Here is a 24,750-nt window from a genome sequence, read left to right as displayed (position 1 = left end):
TAGTTTCCAACAGGCCAATATTCTAGATAATTTAGCGCAGAAAATGTGGTAATTAACTACAATCAAATCAAATGTTATTGGTCACCTAAACATATTTAGCAGATGTTATTGCGAGTGTAGCGAAATGTTTGTGTTCCTAACTCCAACAGTGCAGTAGTATCTAACAATTCACAACAATACACACGTCTAAAAGTAAAATAATGGAATTAAGAAATATAGAAATATTAGGACGACTAAAATACAGCAGAATAGAATACAGTATATACATATGAGATGAGTAAAGCAAGTATGTAAACATGAAACATTATGTAAACATGATTAAAGAGACCATAATCCATTGTGCACCTTTCTTGTCACCTCTGTTTCTTTTACGGCTGCTACATAAAGGAGACAGTAGAATGCACGACCGAGAGAGATAGAGAGCAGTTGCTCGCGAGGTATTTCTACCTGGAAATACATGATCTAAGTGATGGATAATTGGTATGACTGATTTGCTTTGAAGAACTACTAAAATGGTGATTTTGTCCGACAGCATAGGCAGCAGCTCTATAGAGAGATGATTACTTTGAATGAAAGAATAAAGTCATCAAATAAAACAAATGTGATATACATCATTGAAATAAAGTAAAGTCATGCAATGTGAACATTTGGTGGTTAATAGGCCTAAGTGGTAAGCGGTCACTATCATCATGGGACTTTAATTCATTGTTTTGTTCTGTGTTGTCACGGTATTCAACCCACGTAATGCATACTGCTTTATGTAAAACAATAAACATCTAAATGTGAAACCGTGATATTATTTTAAATAATGGGGCCAAAACCGAATCCACCTCAAAAAGCACTAATCGCTCAGCACTACATGAGAGAAAAATGTGTCCCAGTTCAAAGACAGAATAGACAAGGACAGTAGTCTTTAGAGGTGCTTTCTCTGGAAACACAGCACCATAGTCAGAGTGCAAGCAGCCCTATAAACCCCATTCTATTTGACCAGTGCATGGATCAGTCTGTTAATGTTAGGGGGTTGATTGAGGTGCACTTTGACCTTAGAGGTCAGCTTTAGCTGAGGGAAGGATTAGAGGAAGCCAGAGCTGCAGGTTAACGAGTGAGTATGGGGTATAGGAGACATGACTCACATTGTCACAGGCCAGAAGCACATCTTCACCCTACCCCTAGGATTAAGCCTCACACTGTCTTACCCTAATGCTCCTCGACCAGAACCATCAAACAAAAATGAAGACAATATCTTATAAAATTCTCAACCTAACTTTTACACTTATGATTAGAGGAGCCCTTGTGGATTTATATAACTCATGATGCTGAATAAACCCTTTACATTAAACATACAAAAGTATGTGGACACCCCTTCAAACTAGTGGATTCGGCTATTTCAGCCACACCCGTTGCTGACAGGTGTATAAAATCTAGCACACAGCCATGCGATCTCCATAGACAAACATCGGCAGTAGAATGGCCTTACTGAAGAACTTTTCTTTCCAATAAGTCAGTTTGTCACATTTCTGCCCTGCTAGCGCTGCCCAGGTCAATTGTAAGTGCTGTTATTGTGAAGTGGAAATGGCTAGGAGCAACAATGGCTCATCTGCGAAGTGGTACTGCCGCCGAGTGCTGAAGCGCGAGCTCCAAACTGCCTCTGGAAGCAACGTTAGCACAATAACTGTTCTTCTGGGTTTTCATGGACGAGCAGCTGCATACAAGCCTAAGATCACCATGTGATCTTGCGAGTGGTGGTGCGAGTGGTGTAAAGCTCTCCGCTATTGGATTCTGGAGCAGTGGAAATGTGTTTTCTGGAGTGATGAATCATACTTCAGTATCTGGCAGCCCGACAACGAATCTGTGTTTGGAGGATACCAGGAGAACGCTACCTGTCCAAATGCATAGTGACAACTGTCAAATCTGGTGGAGGAGGAATAATGGTCTGGGGCTGTTTCTCATGGTTCGGGCTAAGCCCCTTAGTTCCAGTGAATGCGCTTGTGCACAAAGGTCCAAACAGAAATGGTTTGTTGAGATTGGTGTGGAAGAACTTGACTGGCCTGCACAGAGCCCTGATATCAACCCCATTAAACACCTTTGGGATGAATTGGAACGCTGACTGCGAGCCAGTGCTAATCGCCCAACATCAGTGCCCAACCTCACTAATGCTCTTGTGGCTGAATGGAAGCAAGTCCCTGCAGCAATGTTCTAACATCTAGTGGAAAGCCTCCCCAGTAGAGTGGAGGTTGTCATAGCAGCAAAGGCGGGACCAACGCCAAATAAATGCCCATGATTTTGGAATGAGATGTTTGACGAGCAGGTGTCCACATACTTTTGGTCATACAGTGTAGCTTACTCCCTGTGTTGTCATAATGCTCTGTCCTTTATCGGTTCCACAGAGGCCCCGTCCTTCGCAGAGGCTGGAGATGCCATCATGGAGAAAGTGTCTAACAGCAAGGTCACCATTCCCTGTCCTGCTGAAGGTAGGATAAGATTTATGATGTACAGTATGTCCGTTTTACGGGAAACAGATACACGCTAGAAGGAAACATACAGTGCAAGTCTGGTGTCAGACAAAACACACAATTTACACAGCCTGACCAAAGTGAACAGATCTAGTGAATCTTTTTCCAGGTATGTTTGGATGAAACCGTTTTGGCTCCATATGAAATGTAGGACAAAGGTGTGGACTTATCTAGCTACTGTACCTTCAAAGCATGGCTCTGCTATCTCCAGAGGCTTTCATTAGTCTGTGGAAACAATTGTGTGTTTCAATATCCCTGCTATCCTAATGGTGTGCTTTCATTCATTTGTGTACTCTTTCTTTCTCTATTTTAGCATCTTGGCAAAGGGGGAGGTAGCACTCAGCATGGATGAGAAAGGGTGTGTGTGTGTGCATTATTTCTTATGCGTGGGCCCATTGAGCTTCTTGTTGACAGGGCACTTAAATAGGTGTTGTTTGTATGGAGCCGTGCCATGGTAACGGGGCATGTTTGAGAAGGTGAGGAGTAGGCTAATGCGGACACATCAACAGCTGGAACATCATTCTGCCTGTTCCCTCAACGGGCCACATCTGCTTTCCTCTTCGCTCTGCGAGGGGACCTGCGGGGAGAGGAATCCTAATTACAGGCTGCTCCTGCCAGATAATGGACAGAGATGTTTGTGGTGCTCCTCTGCTGAGGAGGCTGGGTCCACTGGCCCTCCCTGTAGAGCCCACACTGTTACTGGTATTGTTACAGGGCCCTCACAGCAACGCTCGCAGGCAGCCACAGCTCCAGGCAGGCAGCTCTAGGTGTCTGGCTAAGGAAACTAGGAGACAATAGCTTTTTCATCCCCCATTGTATCGAAGAAATGTGTCTGTCTGTGTGAATGTTGGATGGCAAGATGAAAGGAGATTCTGCCATCAGGAAATTATTATGTTTTACCAACAGGAACACTTAATGCCCCATAACAATGGAAGTACTTGTTTAAAAAAGAAAATGAAAGATATAATGGAAGGAAGCGTAAGTGAACTCAAAAAGATAAATACAAGAAACAGGTTTTAATTATTTTAATCTAAACAGAGCATCTGTTTTTCCTGCCAGCAATGAGATTATACATTTGAGTCAGTGCTGTAAAGTGTAAACATGTGCTCTGCGTGGGACCGGGTGATAACATTACCTTTGGTTCCTCTCTGTGGTTCCTCTCTGTCCCCTCAGTATTTTTGGACGGGGGATAAAATATGTGTTTAGTTTCCCGTACAGCCTTCTCTCTCTCTGGTGTTTGGATATGTTCTGTAAATAGAGATGGGACAGGGATTTACGTCCTTCTTTGCTCTTAATGCAAAAAGCTGGACTGGATGTCCGCACAGCTATGTATGGCCAGTCCTATTTATGTAAGAGAGACCTCAGACTGGGGTATATCGGGTACAGGTGCGCCATCCTAACTCTGTTCCGTCCCGTGCTCCACTTTTATATCCATCCCAGACTCCTGCCACTGCTCCCGGCCCTGTTCCCCATTGTAAAGCTCCAAACACATCTGTTTCAGGTGCCTATACATCACATCAAGGCTTAGAACTTCTGGCCCAACCACTATTCTTACTGTCCAGGGTCCTCAAGCTATGATTCTGGTAGTAAATCACGACACTAACACTTTAAATCAGGCATCTACAAACATATTGTGTTTGGCGTTCATGTGCTAATTTCTAACCTTGAAGTATCCCAGCCCACCGATAGGGCTCTCAGTCTCTATCTGTCCTGTTGTCCAACAAATACAGTGGGGCAAAAAAGTATTTAGTCAGCCACCAATTGTGCAAGTTCTCCCACTTAAAAAGATGAGAGAGGCCTGTAATTGTCATCATAGGTACACTTCAACTATGACAGACAAAATGAGAAAAGAAAACTTGCTGATGGAAGGAGGTTTTCACTCAAAATCTCACGATACATGGCCCCATTCATTCTTTCCTTTACACGGATCAGTCGTCCTGGTCCCTTTGCAGAAAAACAGCCCCAAAGCATGATGTTTCCACCCCCATGCTTCACAGTAGGTATGGTGTCCTTTGGATGCAACTCAGCATTCTTTGTCCTCCAAACACGACGAGTTGAGTTTTTACCAAAAAGTTCTATTTTGGTTTCATCTGACCATATGACATTCTCCCAATCTTCTTCTGGATCATCCAAATGCTCTCTAGCAAACTTCAGACGGGCCTGGACATGTACTGGCTTAAGCAGGGGGACACGTCTGGCACTGCAGGATTTGAGTCCCTGGTGGTGTAGTATGTTACTGATGGTAGGCTTTGTTACTTTGGTCCCAGCTCTCTGCACGTCATTCACTAGGTCCCCCCGTGTGGTTCTGAGATTTTTGCTCACCGATCTTGTGATCATTTTGACCCCACGGGGTGAGATCTTGCGTGGAGCCCCAGATCGAGGAAGATTATCAGTGGTCTTGTCTTCCATTTCCTAATAATTGCTCCCTCAGTTGATTTCTTCAAACCAAGCTGCTTACCTATTGCAGATTCAGTCTTCCCAGCCTGGTGCAGGTCTACAATGTTGTTTCTGGTGTCCTTTGACAGCTCTTTGGTCTTGGCCATAGTGGAGTTTGGAGTGTGACTGTTTGTGGTTGTGGACAGGTGTCTTTTATACTGATAACAAGTGCCATTAATACAGGTAACGAGTGGAGGACAGAGGAGCCTCTTAAAGAAGAAGTTACAGGTCTGTGAGAGCCAGAAATATTGCTTGTTTGTAGGTGACCAAATACTTATTTTCCACCATAATTTGCAAATAAATTCATAAAAAACCCTACAATGTGATTTTCTGGAGTTTTTTTCTTCTCATTTTGTCTGTCATAGTTGAAGTGTACCTAAGATGAAAATTACAGGCTTCTCTCATCTTTTTAAGTGGGAGGACTTGCACAATTGGTGGCTGACTAAATACCTTTTTGCCCCACTGTAAATGTAGGGCCTGCTTTTTCCAGTCTGGGACACTTTCCCATTCAGCCCTTCCTGTAGGTGGGGGGCGCAGACAGAAGTAACGTTCTGTCAGCTATAATCGATAAAGAATCCTCTCACCACCCTCTCTGCTATCTTCACACCCGCAGGCTCACCCCCTCCCAAGGTACGCTGGTTCAAGAACGGTCTGGAGATACACCCTGACCAATCAGAGCTCTCTGTGGCACAGGACGGCTCTCTTGTGATTGGTTCAGCATCTGCCAGTCACAGTGGGGACTTCACATGTGTAGCCAGCAATGATGCAGGTTCTGTGGAGCGGAAGACCCGGTTGAAAGTGCATGGTGAGATCTTATCAATTCCATCTTCATTCAAAACTGATGTGAGTTCAGATAGCAATAAAATGTCTTAACAATGGGACTTCTAGATGATGTCTGTCTCTCGTACTCCTCTAGTTCCCCCTGAGATCCAGGATGATGGACAGCCCCTGAACCTGACAGTCACCCTGAAGCAGCCACTCACTCTGGGCTGTGATGTCATTGGTATCCCCTCCCCCACAATCACCTGGAGTAAAGACGGGCAGAATGTGAGTCACCTACCAGGCATTCAAATACACTTCTTAAAACACTTTTTTTAATGTATAGGTATAGGTGACCATACTTCTACTGACTTCGATGACAACCATGTTATTTGTATCTAGCAACACAGTGACACCGAGTGGTCATTTAGTTTATCACAGTCCAATATTGATCTTACAGTAACAAGCACTTACAATGTATGTCTGGCTGTGTATAGGTGGTGGACTCCCCTGGAGTGTATCTACAGAATGGGAAGAGACTTCTGAGAATCTACCGGGTCCAGACAGAGCACGGTGGCCAGTTCAGCTGCATAGCTAGTAACACAGCTGGGCAGGCCCGAAGGGACTACAACATTGTTGTTCAAGGTGAGCCTTCATAGTGCTTAAAATCAAGTCGGTGTCCTACCTCTCCCATTGATTTGACATTTAAAGTTTAAGCAAAGTCAGTTGTGTAAAATAATATTTTAAAGTACTACTTAAGTCATTTTTGGGGGATATCTGTACTCGACTTTACTATGTATATTTTTGACAACTTTTACTTCACTCATTCTTAAAGAAAATAATGTACTTTTTACTCCATACATTTTCCCTGATACCCAAAATGCTTAGCAGGACAGGAAAATTGTAAAATGTCAAATTCACACACTTATCAAGAGAACATCCCTGGTCATCCCTACTGTCTCTGACCTGGCGGCAGTGGCGGTTCTAGTTTGTACGGCTCCCTAGGCGAACCCCCCCACCAACAAAGACAGAAACTATCCTGCACTAACTGTCATTTTTATTCAGACATTTAGAACAACGCAAATAAATAATCATAACATTTAAAACTATATAATAATTCAAATATATACAAAAATAAAACTCCTAAATATCAAAAAGAAGTAACAAAGACAAATAGAAAAAAATATTTAAAATATACAAATGTGTGTTGATTTGGCACTCGAGCATCAATACATTACCGAATCCCCCAACACTGTCAACCAAGAGTCAAGACTACATTACCCATCCCCCAACACTGTCAACCAAGAGTCAAGACTACATTACCCATCCCCCAACACTGTCAACCAAGAGTCAAGACTACATTACCCATCCCCCAACACTGTCAACCAAGAGTCAAGACTACATTACCCATCCCCCAACACTGTCAACCAAGAGTCAAGACTACATTACCCATCCCCCAACACTGTCAACCAAGAGTCAAGACATTTACCCATCCCCCAACACTGTCAACCAAGAGTCAAGACTACATTACCCATCCCCCAACACTGTCAACCAAGAGTCAAGACTACATTACCCATCCCCCAACACTGTCAACCAAGAGTCAAGACTACATTACCCATCCCCCAACACTGTCAACCAAGAGTCAAGACTACATTACCCATCCCCCAACACTGTCAACCAAGAGTCAAGACTAATTACCAGTTCCCCTTGGTGGTGTCAGACCAAGAGTCAATATTCATTAACCATCCCCCAACACTGTCAACCAAGAGTCAAGACTACATTACCCACATCCCCCAACACTGTCAACCAAGAGTCAAGACATTTACATTTACCCATCCCCCAACACTGTCAACCAGAGTCAACTTACAAATTACCCATCCCCCTTACTGTCAACCAGTGAGAACATGACTTTACATTACCCATCCCCCAACACTTTCAAGGGGGAGTCAATACATTACCCATCCCCCTAACACTGTCAAGAAGAGTCAAGTGTCTCCATTGATTGATCCCCCAACACTGTTTGTTCAACCATTGGGGAGCCAGAGACTAAACCAGTTTTGACTGGGGTGTGCAGACTGCTTTTTATTATTCTTAACCATTTCAGGCCAGAGGTGGAAAAAAAGTGCCCAATATTTGGGTGAGGGCCTGATCAGAGCCTGGAGGTACTGAGTATTATGAATGCTCCGTGGTTTATTTTATTGCATTTCAGAGTGTGACTAATTTTACTAATTGCATTAGTACTGTACAAAGTTAGAGGTGCGCTATTTGATAGATTCCCCCACTCCCCCTACCTCGGGCTTTCAGTGGGGAGACCTGAGGTTAAGCTAACCCCACCTTCCTCCCCGTCTTGTACTTCTGAGTGGGAGACCTTCCCAGGCAGTAGCCTGCCTAGCTCACAAACTAGAATCCGGGCACCCACCCCGACAAGGTTAATTGACCCACAGTCCCACACGGTGACATGATATCATTGACGTGACATGCAAATGAGCGATAGCAAACCGATCGTACAAATGTCACCATGCCGCCCCCTGCAAGATGCTGCCCGGGGCAGTTGCCTGTGTCGCCTATATCGCCATTGCCTGGCGGACTCACTAAATACACATGCTTAATTTGTAAATTATGTCTGGGGTTGGAGTGTGCCTCTGGCTATCCGTAAATTTAAAATACAAGAAAATGGCCCCCATCCTGCGCTGGTGTCACTAATTTGAAATGATTTATACTTTAACTTTTTATTCTTAAGTATATTTTAGCAATTCCAGGTCTAAGTTTGAATTGCATCCTACCATGGCCTAACTTCTCTCTCTCTCTCTGTCTGTGTGTGTGTGTGTGTGTGTGTGTGTGTGTGTGTGTGTGTGTGTGTGTGTGTGTGTGTGTGTGTGTGTGTGTGTGTGTGTGTGTGTGTGTGTGTGTGTGTGTGTGTGTGTGTGTGTGTGTGTGTGTGTGTGTGTGTGTGTGTGAGTTAGCCCCACCAGTGATCTCGGGGATGTCCAGGGTACAGGATCTGTCAGTGGTGTCAGGACAGGAGGTAGAGTTCCAGTGTCGGGTCAGTGGGCGCCCAGCCCCCAAAGTTGAATGGAGCCGGGATGGAGAGTGAGTCTTTCTTGGCATTGACACTTGTGCATATAGCTACTACCCATCACATTAAATTGTTTATTCACACTCATATACAAATGTAGCATCGTAATTTGATTACTCTTGTGTCGCTGAGAATTTTCCTGCACGGCAGGAAATACAAACTTCTAAAGTTTGTCATTTCCACTTTGAAATTTCAGACTTGATTTGTCCAAATGAAAAATGTATCAGACCCAACAAAAATGTCCATGAATTATAATCCACATAATAATTCACATTTCCTGTTGCTGCAGGATTATTTTCCTGCTGTAGCAAAATTCGCTCAAATTAATATCCTACATTTGTACATACCCCATGTGTCAGATATCACTTTTTGTGTGTGGATTAGCCTAGTCAAAACACTGTCAGGCTTTGGAGTATTGACCCCTCTCCCTCCTACTCCAGGGTGCTGTCCAAGGACGGGGACCCCCATGTGGAGTTTCATGAGCAGGGCCAGGTGATGAAGGTGAAGGCAGTCAGACTGAGGGATCAGGGCTTGTACCAGTGTCTGGCCAGTAACAGCGCTGGGACACAGATGCGCCAGTTCAGACTCACTGTGCAAGGTACTGTTCCCTCTCTCATGTTTCCTTCTCAATGACCTCATACCAACAACACAAACTTCAAAATCAAATCAAATCAAATTTTATTTGTCACATACACATGGTTAGCAGATGTTAATGCGAGTGTAGCGAAATGCTTGTGCTTCTAGTTCCGACAATGCAGTGATAACCAACAAGTAATCTAACTAACAATTCCAAAACTACTGTCTTATACACAGTGTAAGGGGATAAAGAATATGTACATAAGGATATATGAATGAGTGATGGTACAGAGCAGCATACAGTAGATAGTATCGAGTACAGTATATACATATGAGATGAGTATGTAGACAAAGTAAACAAAGTGGCATAGTTAAAGTGGCTAGTGATACATGTATTACATAAGGATGCAGTCGATGATGTAGAGTACAGTATATAGGTATGCATATGAGATGAATAATGTAGGGTAAGTACATTATATAAGGTAGCATTGTTTAAAGTGGCTAGTGATATATTTACATCATTTCCCATCAATTCCCATTATTAAAGTGGCTGGAGTTGGGTCAGTGTCAATGACAGTGTGTTGGCAGCAGCCACTCAATGTTAGTGGTGGCTGTTTAACAGTCTGATTGTTTTGAGATAGAAGCTGTTTTTCAGTCTCTCGGTCCCAGCTTTGATGCACCTGTACTGACCTCGCCTTCTGGATGATAGCGGGGTGAACAGGCAGTGGTTCGGGTGGTTGATGTCCTTGATGATCTTTATGGCCTTCCTGTAACATCGGGTGGTGTAGGTGTCCTGGAGGGCAGGTAGTTTGCCCCCGGTGATACGTTGTGCAGACCTCACTACCCTCTGGAGATCCTTACGGTTGAGGGCGGAGCAGTTGCCGTACCAGGCGGTGATACAGCCCGCCAGGATGCTCTCGATTGTGCATCTGTAGAAGTTTGTGAGTGCTTTTGGTGACAAGCCGAATTTCTTCAGCCTCCTGAGGTTGAAGAGGCGCTGCTGCGCCTTCTTCACGACGCTGTCAGTGTGAGTGGACCAATTCAGTTTGTCTGTGATGTGTATGCCGAGGAACTTAAAACTTGCTACCCTCTCCACTACTGTTCCATCGATGTGGATAGGGGAGTGTTCCCTCTGCTGTTTCCTGAAGTCCACAATCATCTCCTTAGTTTTGTTGACGTTGAGTGTGAGGTTATTTTCCTGACACCACACTCCGAGGGCCCTCACCTCCTCCCTGTAGGCCGTCTCGTCGTTGTTGGTAATCAAGCCTACCACTGTTGTGTCGTCCGCAAACTTGATGATTGAGTTGGAGGCGTGCATGGCCACGCAGTCGTGGGTGAACAGGGAGTACAGGAGAGGGCTCAGAACGCACCCTTGTGGGGCCCCCGTGTTGAGGATCAGCGGGGAGGAGATGTTGTTGCCTACCCTCACCACCTGGGGGCAGCCCGTCAGGAAGTCCAGTACCCAGTTGCACAGGGCGGGGTCGAGACCCAGGGTCTCGAGCTTGATGATGAGCTTGGAGGGTACTATGGTGTTGAATGCCGAGCTGTAGTCGATGAACAGCATTCTCACATAGGTATTCATCTTGTCCAGGTGGGTTAGGGCAGTGTGCAGTGTGGTTGAGATTGCATCGTCTGTGGACCTATTTGGGCGGTAAGCAAATTGGAGTGGGTCTAGGGTGTCAGGTAGGGTGGAGGTGATATGGTCCTTGACTAGTCTCTCAAAGCACTTCATGATGACGGAAGTGAGTGCTACGGGGCGGTAGTCATTTAGCTCAGTTACCTTAGCTTTCTTGGGAACAGGAACAATGGTGGCCCTCTTGAAGCATGTGGGAACAGCAGACTGGTATAGGGATTGATTGAATATGTCCGTAAACACACCGGCCAGCTGGTCTGCGCATGCTCTGAGGGTGCGGCTGGGGATGCCGTCTGGGCCTGCAGCCTTGCGAGGGTTAACACGTTTAAATGTCTTACTCACCTCGGCTTCCTTCTGCATCTCAGAAATAATTACAATGTTTATCGCTGAAGCAGATTCACCTTCTATACTACAGTATACCTTGAGAATGTCACCTTTCTCTCTTCTCACGCTCCTCCTCTCCCATCCTGTTTTTCCAGCTCCCCCCACCATCATGGGCCCCAGTGAGACCTCAGAGGTGTCTGTGGTGTTGGGTTTCCCCACGGTTCTGCCCTGTGATGTAGAAGGTTCTCCCATGCCCAGTATCACCTGGCTGAAGGACAACCAGCCCATCGTGTCCAGTGCCCAGCTCACCTACACCCGGGGTGGGCAGGCACTGAGGTTGGGGGCAGCACAGGGCGACAGTGCCGGTCTCTACACCTGCCGAGCCTCAAACCCAGCAGGCACCACTCTTAAACACTACTCACTCAGTGTGCTGGGTAAGTGAACCAGACAAGGAGAGGGTTGATTCTGGTGTATGTACTGAACAGTAGTCTAACATCATTAGAATTGAATGTACGTAAATACCGGAGAGGTATTTGACAGCCTGTTTGATTTGATCAGTTCCACCCCAGATTGAAGGGGACTCTACATCTCTGAGTTTCGGTAGCCGAGATGAGAAAGTCCGGATCAATGGCTCATTAACCCTGTCCTGTCTGGCTAAAGGCTTCCCTGAACCCAAGACCCAGTGGTTCAAAGATGGACAGGTTGGTTTGTGTTTCTGTCTAGCTACTGCATTTCACACAAATTCATTTAACGCAATAGATGTCTATTTCTGCTTATTTGAAAAAAAATGTATTTATTTTTGCTGTTTCTAGTTGTTGACTAGGAACTCCCACACGGGTATCCGTGAGAGTGGTCACCTTCTTCACATAGACAATGCCATGCTCTCCCATGAGGGACAATACACCTGCATGGTCACCAACATTGCAGGAGAGGACAAGAGAGACTTCCACGTCACTATTCAGGGTGAGTGTCCGTTGGCAAAATTAGTTAATTCACACTATGCAACCTAATCTCACTGCACTCTTGTGAAACTAACTGAACATTCGTTCTCTCTCTCTCTCCAGTTCCTCCCATCTTCCATCGGGGGAGTAACGGTGCAGCAGCCTGGGGTCTGGGAGGAGAGGAGGAGGAAGAGGAGGAGGGAGCAGGAGGGGTTAGAGATGATGAGATGACAGAGAGAAGGGAGGTGGTCCTGGGGCATCCCATCAGCCTGTCCTGTGAGAGTAACGCCATCCCTCCGCCCCATCTCAGCTGGTACAGAGAGGGACGCAAGCTCTCCACCGCTGACGGAGTGGTACTGCTGCCAGGTGAGAGGGGACCATGCCCTCTAGGTCTAGTTCTACGATATCAAACTGGTACAACGACCAGTATGGCACTACTGCAGCATCAGCTCCACTGTGATCCAATAAGATGCTCTGTTATGTTGTTGTCCTTTAGGTGGGCAGGTACTCCAGATTCCACGGGTCCAGCAGGAGGATGCTGGGAAATATACATGTCAGGCGGTGAACGAGGCAGGGAGGACCGCATGCACTTTGACCTGGAGGTTCTGGGTAGGCACGCTTTGTTAATATCCCTGTTATTCTGTCAACTTATTATTCAATCATGGTCCTCGTACAGTCAAAAGCCTTAATGCCTAAACCTGCAAAACGGATGCGCCATTTCCGAATGTTTTTCTCTTTTGGCGTCCTGTTTTTCCAGTCCCCCCAGTGATAACGGGCCAGTTGGATGAGTTCATGGAGGAGATAGGAGCAGTGGTGAACAGTACCGTGGCTCTCCACTGTGACGTGACGGGTCACCCAGAACCAGCCATCTCCTGGCTGAGGGACGGCACACCGCTGCCCTCCGGACAACACCACAGCATCAGTGAGGACGGGAGACAACTACAGGTCAGAATCCCGTATACCAAAGCACTGCACTGCTTAGTACAGTTTTAGGACTTCCCTTTGAATAGAATGGCCCCCGTCCTGCGCTGGTGTCACTAATTTGATTTAATTAAATATACAGCCCTCTCTTATTTCATCTGTCTCAGGGGGCAGGTCTATAATATTATGTTATTCTGTCTTTCAGATCCTCAGTGTGCAGGTGTCAGACATGGCCAGCTACCTTTGTGTGGCTGAGAACAAGGTTGGAGCAGTGGAAAAACTCTTCAGTCTGACTGTGCAAGGTGAGATGGAGCCCACAAGTGCAAACATCTCTTCAAATGCCACATCAAGCTGATTTCTACAATTCACACAGGAAGGACAGAGATATCCTGTGAATGTGTTCACGTGTTAGCTAAGTGTGAGCTGATGTATTCCTGTTCCTCTCCAGTTCCCCCAAGGATGGTAGCTGGCAGGGAGGAGGAGGTGAGTGTGATAAAGGGCCACATGGTGTCCATGCTGTGTGACGTCCAGGCGTATCCTCCTCCAGAGATCACATGGACCAGAGATGGACAGGTCCTCCAGTTCAGCACGGGTATCCACATCCTGCCAGGTCAGAGCTGGCTCCTCAACACACTGCCCAGAGCCCATAACACGCTCCATAACTCCCAGTGTACTCAATCGGCCAACCATACACAATAAACGCACAGCAATTCAATTTGATCTGTGATTTGTCTACTGTCTACTTTTATCTGTGATTTGTCTACTGTACACTGTCTTTCTGCTGTTCTCTGCTGACATCCTCTGATACCTGCCATCTAGTTTACTGTACTGTCATTCTGATTAATTCACTGAACATGAACTATGCCTTCTGAACTACGTATTGTTGTCTGTACTGTAGGAGGTCAGATGCTGCAGCTGCCCCGGGCCAGACTAGAGGATGCGGGACAGTACGTGTGCACTGCCACCAACTCAGCAGGCCAGGACCAGAAGAGCATCCTGCTCAGTGTCTATGGTGAGAAACTGTGCTGTCCTCATCAGTGTCACACTTCACTTGCTACAATATCTTAATTAGCACTTAAATATTGTCTATTTTATTCCTATGGATTTACAGTCCTGCCCACGCTGAAGCCCCGCCTTGACTCTGAGTCAGAGGTCCTGACCCCTCAGGTGGGGTCATCTGTCACTCTGCGTTGTGAAGCTCGGGGCATTCCGACACCTGAGGTCACATGGTACAGGAACGGGCTGCAGCTGGCAGCTAGGACTGGACTGAAAGTGGAGCAGCATCAGCTGGAGATCATAGGAGTGCAGGTAAACACACTGTCATCACCTTCAGTTGGTGCTGTCCTAACTGCTTTAGAAGAGTTAGCACTGATAACTAAGGGCATGAGATTAACCCTGTTTTAAGCATCAAAGTGAAACACTGTTGTTCTGTTTCATGCTGACTATGGTTCATGGTCCAGGTGGCTGATGGTGGAATGTACATCTGCAAGGTGTCCAATGTGGCTGGACAAGTGGACAGGACATTCCGCTTGACTGTTCATGGTGAGACTTGCCTCCCATGTAACTTCCATTAGATCTGTGTCTTACATATGGTAATACTGGCATATCAGATGTCACAGTATAATGAATACCATTGTTTATATTCTTTTCTCCTTAGTACCCCCTGTCCTGGATGGGCCTCTTCATGAGTCCCTCACCCAAAACCTGGACTCCCATGTCACCTTGCTGTGTGAGCCTACAGGGGTCCCAGTACCCAGTATAACATGGCTGAAGGATGGCATCCCTATTGGTAAGAAGCTGTAGTTTTATAAATTAACTGTGAAAAGTTCAGTTTTGACAAGATCACATTTTGACACGTGTATTAATGTATTAATGCACCTGTGTGGTTATTTCTTTCCCAGAGAGCAGTCTGCAGTGGCAGTGGTCGGTACGAGGCAACAGGCTGGAGCTGGGTCCTCTGACCCTCTCTCACGCTGGAACCTACACCTGTGTGGCCAAGAACAGGGAGGGACAGACTCAGAAGGACTTTGCTCTCACAGTGCAAGGTAGGCTACAGACTCCCCCACAACAGTGGCAGTCGGTGACGTTCAAGATGAGGGAGTATGATTTTTTTTATTTTTAGAAGCATGGCTTTATTTCTATTACAGCATATTAGATGACTGTCATTCATATTACATTCACCAAGTTCAATGTAACATCGATAGATTTAGACTACTACATGATACTCAAAGTTTCCCTATATCCATCATGAGTTTGCTGTAACATAGCCTATGAATGAAAGTTTACAACGTAAGTGCACACAGGTCGAAAGAACGATTTGAGGAAACAGTGACACATTGACAGACAGTAACACATTTAATTTCGCCTTGCACACTCTTGCCTGCATCTAGCTCAGGGGTGTCAAAGTCAAATGGACGGAGGGCCAAATAAAAAATTTAGCTACAAGCCGAGGGCCGGACTGTTCGAATGTTCATTGAAAATTTTTTAAATGACGCATATAGTCTAGTGAACCTAATTGAACCTACTGAAAACCTAACAAATATATTCCAATATGATCAGATAAATAAAGCAATATTTTCTTATGGCTCTGTCAGTAATCTTTAATTTTCAACAGACACAAAAGACAAATTTCCTTTATATAAAAATCCCCATAACATGAACATTAAATGAAAGAAACCGGTATTCAAGGCACCATCAGTAGCCTATATTTTCTATTTTAGCAAAAGTGGGCTAAATTTACTTCAAAGAAAAAAACAACAATAGCAATTTTCTATCATCCACTCAACTGAAATATTTTTAAAATATAATTGGATTGAAATACAATAAAATAAAGTGCAAAAATCTATTAATCAAAAACAACACTTTGTTTAAGGAGAAGTAACATGCAGTGAAAACAAATATTAAACTTTAACTTTTAAACTTGAACTGAGTAAAAACTCTAAATATGTGATTGCACAGTAATGTTCACTTGTTTGAGGTTGAGGGTGATACTTGGTGGTGTCCCATCTTTTCCACAAGTTCATCAATGTTCGGGGTAAGGCTCTGAGCTGAGGAAATCCTCAGAATTGAGTGGAGGTGTTCAGCAGTAAGTCGACTTCTGTGTGATGTTTTGTTCAAGTTCATCAAAGAAAACAGTTGTTCACACAGGTATGTGCTGCCAAACATAGACAACGTTTGAGCAGCCTGGATGCGCAGCTGGGGCATTGTGTCGGGGAGGAAACGGGCGAACTCCGCAGCACCCACTGCCGCATATTTTGCCCTCAGTGCATCATTGCATTGGAGGTCAATCAACTCCATTTGGAGGTTTGGTGGTGAGCTTTCCACGTCAACAGCAAATGGGTTACCGAGCAGTTCCAACCTGCTTTTTTGTGCTTCAAAGTCAGCAAATCGGCGTCGAAAGTCAGCGGCAAGCATACCTATTTTATCAGCCAACTGTGCGCTCGGGAACGCACTGGTAGAGAGCTTCTCTTTCATGGTCTGGCAGCTGGGAAAGTGGCTCAAATTTTCTTTCCGCATCTGCGTCTCCCACAGAGTCAGTTTGGTTTTAAATGCCTTCACTGTACTGTACATATCAGAGATGACACGATCCCGACCCTGCAGCTGCAAGTTCATTGCATTCAGATGACTCGTAATGTCACACAGAAAAGCCATTTCACACAGAAACATTTCATCTCGGAGTTGTGTTGTGTCTTTCCCTTTGCTGTCCAAGAACAGACAAATCTCCTCACGAAGCTCGAAACATCTTTGAAGCACCTTTCCCTGGCTTAGCCATCGCACCTCTGTGTGATAAGGCAAATCACCATGCTCCGTTTCTAACTCCGTCAGAAATGCCTTGAACTGGCGGTGATTCAAACCTTTGGCTCTGATAAAGTTAACTGTGCGCGTGATGATGCTCATTACATGCTCCATTTTCAAGGCTTTACCGCACAACGCTTCCTGGTGTATGATACAATGATAAGCTGTCAGCTCACCTGTCGCGTTTTCCTCTTGCATCTTTTCCCGTATCTTCTCCACCAGTCCGCTCCTGTGTCCACACATCGCAGGTGCTCCGTCGGTTGTCAAACCCACGAGTTTTTCCCAAGGCAGCTCCATCTCATTTACACATCTTGACACCTCTTCATACAAATCATGCCCCGTAGTTGTGCCATGCATAGGACGTAAAGCCAAAAACTCCTCTGTCACGCTTAGGCTGGAGTCCACTCCGCGGATGAAAATTGACAACTGGGCAATGTCAGAAATGTCGGTGCTCTCATCCACAGCCAAGGAATATGCAATGAAATCTTTTCCCTTTTTCACAAGCTGCTCTTTTAGATTGATGGACAACTGGTCTACTCTCTCGGCAATGGTGTTTCTGCTCAGACTCACATTTAAAAAGAGTTGCCTTTTTTCTGGGCAAACTTCGTCACAAACTTTAATCATGCAGTTTTTGATGAAATCCCCCTCCGTAAATGGCCGGGCTGATTTAGCGATCTCTTCTGCCAAAATAAAACTGGCCTTGACAGCAGCCTGGCCTTGTGATTTGGCTTTTTTGAACAGAGCCTGTCGAGATTTGAGGCCTCGTTTTAATTCCTCTGCCTTTTGTAGCCTTTGTTCCATGTCCATATTCTTGTTTTTGTCCGCGTGTTTCGTTTCATAATGTCGTCTCAGATTATACTCTTTCAGTACCGCCACACTTTCTCCACACAGAAGACACACTCCCACCTTGTTTGAAACCCCCGGTTCTCAGTGTCCACCTTCCGTTTTGCCATTTTTGATGGGTATCTGAAAGTTAATTTTACTGTGATGCTGACAACTGCTGTGCCAATAAATATTGAAATGAAGCAGCCTACTGCTCGGTGCGTCACCGTTGCATTGTGGGAAATGTAGTATTGGTGCGTGTAAAAGATCTGCGGGCTGCCGGCTTGCTGCGGTCTGCGGGCCGGTTCTAATAATAAATCAAGATCATCCCAGGGGCCGTAAAAAACCTTCTCGCGGGCCGGATGTGGCCCGCGGGCCTTGACTCTGACATATGTGATCTAGCTGATCTAGGGTGTAATCATTAGTCCAACAGTTGCAAACTAGAGTTCCTGTTGGACAAATTCAGGTATGTTTATCCGTGTTTCGTTGGCTTCCGTTTGAATACACCCCTGATCACACACAAACAGTTAATTTTCAGAGCCAGATACAAAACAACTTGTTTTATTACTTCTCGCATCTACGTGCTCTCCTCCTCTCACCTTTTCCCTTCGCTTGTGGACATCAATGCACAACACATCAGCTGTCTGTGACCAGGCTATTAAACCTTTTCAAGCCAAACCTTCATATCATAACCGCTACACACAGCCTACATTGTTGTCAACATATTAGCAAAAGTAACGTCATAGTCAGCATAGCTAATAGAACTAACGCGTTAGTAAACTTACGCCGGTGGGCCCCAGTAGCAATAAATTTGTAAAACCAAAGCTTACCTTGACTTGGAAGAGTTCCAGTGTTGGATAGACATACAGTAGCCAGCTAGCTAACATAGTATGCCTCTCTATTTGAGCCGGGTATTTGAGTAGGCTAACCTAGCTAGCTGCTGTTAGGAGTGTGTATTGGAGGTGAAGTCAGGTGCAGGAGAGTAGAGTGTAGTGAACAGGCGCACTTTTTATTCAGGTCACACTGACAGCACAAAATAACATAAAATGTGCCCAAAACACGGAACATAGATAAAAAGTAATGCGTGTAACCATATCCACAATATCAAAATACACGTAACACAAACAATTCTACACAAGACATGATGAGGAACAGAGGAATAAATACATATGAATTGATTGGGGAATGAAAATCAGGTGTGCAGGGAACAAGACAAAACAAATGAATACATGAAAAATGGAGCGGCGATGGCTAGAAAGCCAGGCGACGTCGACCGCCGAACACCGCCCGAACAGGGAGAGGAGCCGACTTCGGCGGAAGTTGTGACAGCTGCACTAGCTACCTAAGTAAATTAAAGTGAAAGTGACATTTTGGGGGGAAAAATAGCTAGCTCTCTCTCTCTCTCTCTCTCTCGCTCCTCCATTTTTTAAAGAACTTAATTTGTTCAAAACTGTTCAAATATTGTCTTTCTCTCTTTGAGTCAACTACTCACCACATTTTATGCACTGCAGTGTTAGCTAGCTGTAGCTTATGCTTTCAGTACAATATTAATTCTCTGATCCTTGATTGGGTGGACAACATGTCAGTTCATGCTGCAAGAGCTCTGATAGGTTGGAGGATGTCCTCAGGAAGTTGTCATAATTACTGTGTAAGTCTATGGAAGTGGGTGAGAACTATGATGCTCTTAGGTTTTGTATTGAAGTCAATGTACCCAGAGGAGGGCAGAAGCTAGCTGTTTTCTGGCGACACCACGGTGCTACCCTACAGAGTGCTGTTAAAGCTATAGTGCAAGACATTGTGGTTTAATAAATAATTTGGTGACATGAGAATATATTTAGTGTAGTTTTATCTAAAAAGGATACCTTTTTAAATGTTTTACCTCCATTGTCCCTACACATTGTAAATGAGATTACACCCAAGAGAATCACATGTTGTGAGGAGAATCAAAGACCTTTTGCATGTCAGTGTTGTGAGTCATAGTGCCTATCTTTTGTTTCAGTGTCGCCCACAATCCTGGACTCTGGCCATCCATCTGACCTGAGTGCCCCAGTGGGCGATGAGCTGACTCTGGAGTGCAAAGTGAAAGGGACACCCACACCCCACCTCAGCTGGCTGAAGAATGGAGTGACTCTGGAGGGCTCAGACACCCAAGAGATAGAGTGAGTCCCTCTCACTTACAATTGCCAGCCTAAGTACAGTTGAAGTCGGAAGTTTTTCACAATTCCTGACATTTAATCCTAGTAAAAATTCCCCGTCTTAGGTCAGTTAGGATGACCACTTTATTTTAAGAATGTGAAATGTCAGAATAATAGTAGAGAGAATGATTTATTTCAGCTTTTATTTATTTAATCACATTCCCAGTGGGTCAGAAGTTTACATAGACTAGTATTTGGTAGCATTGCCTTTAAATTGTTTAACTTGTGTCAAATGTTTCGGGTACCCTTCCACAAGCTTCCCACAATAAGTTGGGTGAATTTTGTCCCATTCCTCCTGACAGAGCTGGTGTAACTGAGTCAGGTTTGTAAGGCCTCCTTGCTCGCACACGCTTTTTCAGTTCTGCCCACAAATTCTCCACGGGATTGAGGTCAGGGCTTTGTGATGGCCACTCCAATACCTTGACTTTGTTGTCCTTAACCCATTTGTCACAACTTTGGAAGAATGCTTGGGGTCATTGTCCATTTGGAAGACCCATTTGCGACCAAGCTTTAACTTCCTGACTGTTGTCTTGAAATGTTGATTCAAATTATCCACGTAATTTTCCTGCCTCATGATGCCATCTATTTTGTGAAGTGCACCAGTCCCTCCTGCAGCAAAGCACCCTCACAACATGATGCTGCCACCCCCGTGCTTCACGGTTGGGATGGTGTTCTTCGGCTTGCAAGCGTACTCCTTTTTCATCCAAACATAACGATGTGCAGTTGCAAACCGTAGTCTGGCTTTTCTATGGTGGTTTTGGAGCAGTGACTTCTTCCTTGCTTAGCAGCCTTTCAGGTTATGCCGTTATAGGACTCGTGGTACTGTGGATATAGATACTTTTGTACCTGTTTCCTCCAGAATCTTCACAAGGTCCTTTGCTGTTGTTCTGGGATTGATTTGCACTTTTCACACCAGAGGACATTCATCTCTAGGAGACAGAATGTGTCTCCTTTCTAAGCGGTATGATGGCTGCGTGGTCCCATGGTGTTTATACGTGCGGACTATTTTTTGTACAGATGAATGTGGTACCTTCAGGCATTTGGAAATATCTCCCAAGGATGAACCAGACTGGTGGAGGTCTACAATTTATTTTCTGATGTCTTGGCTGATTTCTTTTGATTTTCCCATAATGTCAAGCAGAGAGGCACTGAGTTTGAAGGTAGGGCTCGATATACATCCACAGGTACACCTCCAATTGACTCAAATGATGTCAATTAGCCTATCAGAATCTTTTAAAGCCATGACATAATTTTCTGGAATTTTCCAAGCTGTTTAAAGGCACATTCAACTTAATGTATGTAAACTTCTGACCCACTGGAATTGTGATGCAGTGAATTAGAAGTGAAATAATCTGTTTGTAAACAATTGTTGGAAAAATGACTTGTGTCATGCACAAAGTAGATGTCCTAACTGACCTGCTGAAACTATAGTATGTTTACAAGAAATTTGTGGAGTGGTTGAAAAACAAGTTTTAATGACTCCAACCTAAGTAATATATATGCCATTTAGCAGACACTTTTATCCAAAGCGACTTACAGTCATGTGTGCACACATTCTACGTATGGGTGGTCCCAGGAATCGAACCCACTACCCTGGCGTTACAAGCGCCATGCTCTACCAACTGAGCTACAGAAGGACCATAAGTGTATGTAAACTTCCGACTTCAACTGTATGTGTATCAGTGTTATTCTCTTAACAGGGTTCGACATACAGGGCTGCCTGCTGGTCCGGGGAGGTTTTGAAAACGCTCAGTCGAGCATCCCCATCAGCGCCCCGCTTGGGCCAGTGAAGGAAATATTGTAATAAGGCTATTTTTAAACTAGGCTATATAATGATTAAAGACAAACAAGCAGATGAAATCCCTTAGCTGTCTGTTCCTTATGTCAATTATTTATCACCAGTGGTGATTTGATCATGTAAATCTTGGTGGGGCTCCAACAAAGTATTTTAGATGCATGCCTGCAAGCCACCACACAACACAACACTAAACAATACATTAATTGCACTATAACAGTGACAAATGGTGCCCACAAACTGTTAGGGCCTACTTAAAGCTGTCCCAACAGCAGTCCCAACACCTACACTTGGCTATCAGCGGAGCCTTGTCTGGCAGCGAAACAGTTCATTCAGTATAATTTACTGCCTTTAACAAAACATACAGTACCAGTCAAAAGTTTGGACACACCTACTCATTCAATGGTTTTCTTTATTTGTACTTTAGAGGTTCTACTGCTCCAATAGAATTATTCTGTGATTTCATTTCTGATCAGTTTTCATGAGAGATGTAGACACGTTCGTATGTTTGCCACTGTTTAAATTGAAGGGTTGTTGTGAAGTTATTATGAGCAAGACAACATTGAATGTTGGCTTGAACTTTGTTTTCCATGCAAGGCATTTCATTTCAAATGGAAACCTATTTTTGTTCACCTTCTAGTTTTTAAAACTTCTTCAGGATTGGTGGGTCCCCTGCGGGACGGTTGAGATAACGTAGGCTAATGTGATTAGCATGAGGTTATAAGTAACAAGAATATTTGCCAGGACAGTGAAAGAATACAATGCTATTGTTTGAGGAGAGTGCACAGTTTTGAACATGAAAAATTATTAATAAACAAATTAGGCACATTTGGGCAGTCTTGATACACAATTTTGGACAGAAGTACAATGGTTCATTGGATCAGTCTGAAATGTTGCACATACACTGCTGCCATCTAATGGCCAAAATGATACAAATGGTACAAATAAAATGTTTTTTTCTTTCTTTGTATTATCTTTTACCAGATCTATTGTGTTTTATTCTCCTACATTCCTTTCACATTTCCACAAACTTCAAAATATTTTCCTTTCAAATGGTACCAAGAATATGCATATCCTTGCTTCAGGGTCTGAGCTACAGGCAGTTAGATTTGGGTATGTCATTTTGGACAATTAAAAAAAAAAAAGGACGGATCCTTAAGAGTTAAACATGATACAGTAACCCCTCAATAACTCTTCAGCATCTCAAATGGCGAGTGACCACATGGACAGACTTAATTAGTGAGTTTGTGTCGGGAGCATGATGTCTATTTAGTCAGGCAATGCCCACATTATTCTGACATATTTTAGGATGTAAAAATGCATTATGCTTAGTGGTAATGCAGTATGCTTATTATGCTTAGTGGCTTAGTGGTAGACTATTACAACAGTATAAAATGTTGGTTCTTGAAAATTACAATTAAGTGCTCAAAAAACTAATTGAAAGACCTTGAATTTGACTTGCCAATGACTGTATTAACCTTGTATAGGCTACTTGCTTAGCTCGCCAATGAAAGAGAAAAATCACCTGCTATTGAAATGATGCTTCATCATTTGCTTTCCTGTCAGATGTTTATATGGCTGTAGGTATCCTAGTGGAAAATCTGTTGATGTGACCTTAAGCAGGGTTAATCATTCTAATTTGTTTCAGGGGCTCTGTACTACTATGGCCAACCCTGTAAAACAACACATTTCACTTCACCTATGTGGTTTATGTGATAATAAAATGCTTTATATATATTTTACTTCTTGGAGGGGCCAGTATCCTTCAGTTGGCACTGGACCTGTGTGACACTGGCAAATTTACCTGAATGTCCAGCCCTGCTTCGTAATCACTGATGTGTGTGTGTTCTGTGTTACAGCATATCCCCTGATGGGAGCACTCTAACCCTGCTAAGGCTCAGGCCTGAGGACTCTGGGACTTACACCTGTCTGGCGGTCAGCCCTGCTGGCCAGGAGAGCAAGATCTTTACCCTCCTTGTACTGGGTCAGTTGTCTGTTATCTACATGTTAGTACTTCCTAGAAACAATCTGGATTCTTGGTAATAATGATGATGTAATTCCGCACAGTGCCCCCCTCTATCTTGGGTGAGACCAGTGCCCCCAGAGAGGTGCAGACCACCCAGGACAGTGTGGTGACCCTGGAGTGCCAGGCAGCAGGTAACCCTCCACCCCAGATCAGCTGGCTCAGGAATGGACGCCCCCTGCTCCTCTCTCCACGTATCCGCCTCCTCTCCGCAGACACTGTACTCAGGTAAGATTCTATACATGGCAAATGTCTAGTTTGGTTGCTCTCTCACAAAACTGCCTTAATGAAGGAATAAACAGTATATTGTTTTAGTAAGTATGCCTGAGTTTCAGGTGAGGTGAAAGTGAATGTGTATGCCCTCTGTGTGTATAGGATCTCTCCAGTGCAGCTGTCAGACTCTGGGGTCTATACATGTGTGGCACGCAGTCGTGCTGGCCTCGCTGAGGTTAACTTTGATGTACAGGTCCAAGGTACTAACTTACCCACCTCCTTTTGATGAATACACCACTAAGCTGTAAGTGTTATATCTGTAAACGGATGTCTGTCTGTCTGCCTGCCTGTCTCTGTCTCAGTTCCTCCAGGTGTGGACCATGTGGAGCCTGTAAAGCCGGTCACAGTGGTGCGGGGGTCCCTGGTGACGCTGACCTGTGAGGCGCAGGGTGTCCCCCCTCCCTCCCTGAAATGGCTAAAGGACGGCCAGCCTCTGTCCCTGCATCGCAACCTGCTGCTTGACGGCCAGGAGACGCGGCTGCAGCTGCCTGACGTGGGGCTCTCTGACAGAGGCCTCTACAGCTGTGTGGCCAGCAACCAGGCTGGCAGCAGCACCAAGAGCTTCAACCTCACTGTGTTGGGTGAGCAGGCAGAACAAACGTTCTCCATTCACCCAAACAGCACCTGCGCATAGAGGAAAAGTTGAAGCTCCGCTGAAGCAATAGGAA

General features: G+C 44.7%; 1 protein-coding gene across 1 annotated transcript in view; it reads left to right on the top strand.

The window, feature by feature from the left end:
* The window catches only part of hmcn2 (hemicentin 2), an 82,800-nt gene that overhangs the window by 37,274 nt on the left and 20,776 nt on the right, over positions 1–24,750 (top strand). The window contains 25 exon segments of the mRNA XM_046347468.1: positions 2,388–2,471; positions 5,563–5,754; positions 5,866–5,996; positions 6,206–6,353; positions 8,672–8,798; positions 9,225–9,382; positions 11,473–11,751; positions 11,876–12,018; positions 12,130–12,280; positions 12,382–12,624; positions 12,755–12,832; positions 12,835–12,867; positions 13,016–13,203; positions 13,385–13,481; positions 13,628–13,789; positions 14,078–14,191; positions 14,291–14,487; positions 14,640–14,721; positions 14,837–14,968; positions 15,081–15,224; positions 19,796–19,955; positions 23,646–23,770; positions 23,854–24,037; positions 24,185–24,282; positions 24,385–24,663. Coding sequence (XP_046203424.1) covers positions 2,388–2,471; positions 5,563–5,754; positions 5,866–5,996; positions 6,206–6,353; positions 8,672–8,798; positions 9,225–9,382; positions 11,473–11,751; positions 11,876–12,018; positions 12,130–12,280; positions 12,382–12,624; positions 12,755–12,832; positions 12,835–12,867; positions 13,016–13,203; positions 13,385–13,481; positions 13,628–13,789; positions 14,078–14,191; positions 14,291–14,487; positions 14,640–14,721; positions 14,837–14,968; positions 15,081–15,224; positions 19,796–19,955; positions 23,646–23,770; positions 23,854–24,037; positions 24,185–24,282; positions 24,385–24,663 — 3,729 coding nt within the window.

Source organism: Oncorhynchus gorbuscha, linkage group LG04, assembly GCF_021184085.1.
Source record: "Oncorhynchus gorbuscha isolate QuinsamMale2020 ecotype Even-year linkage group LG04, OgorEven_v1.0, whole genome shotgun sequence".
NCBI lineage: Eukaryota > Metazoa > Chordata > Actinopteri > Salmoniformes > Salmonidae > Oncorhynchus > Oncorhynchus gorbuscha.
This window is presented reverse-complemented; position numbering and strand designations above follow the sequence as displayed.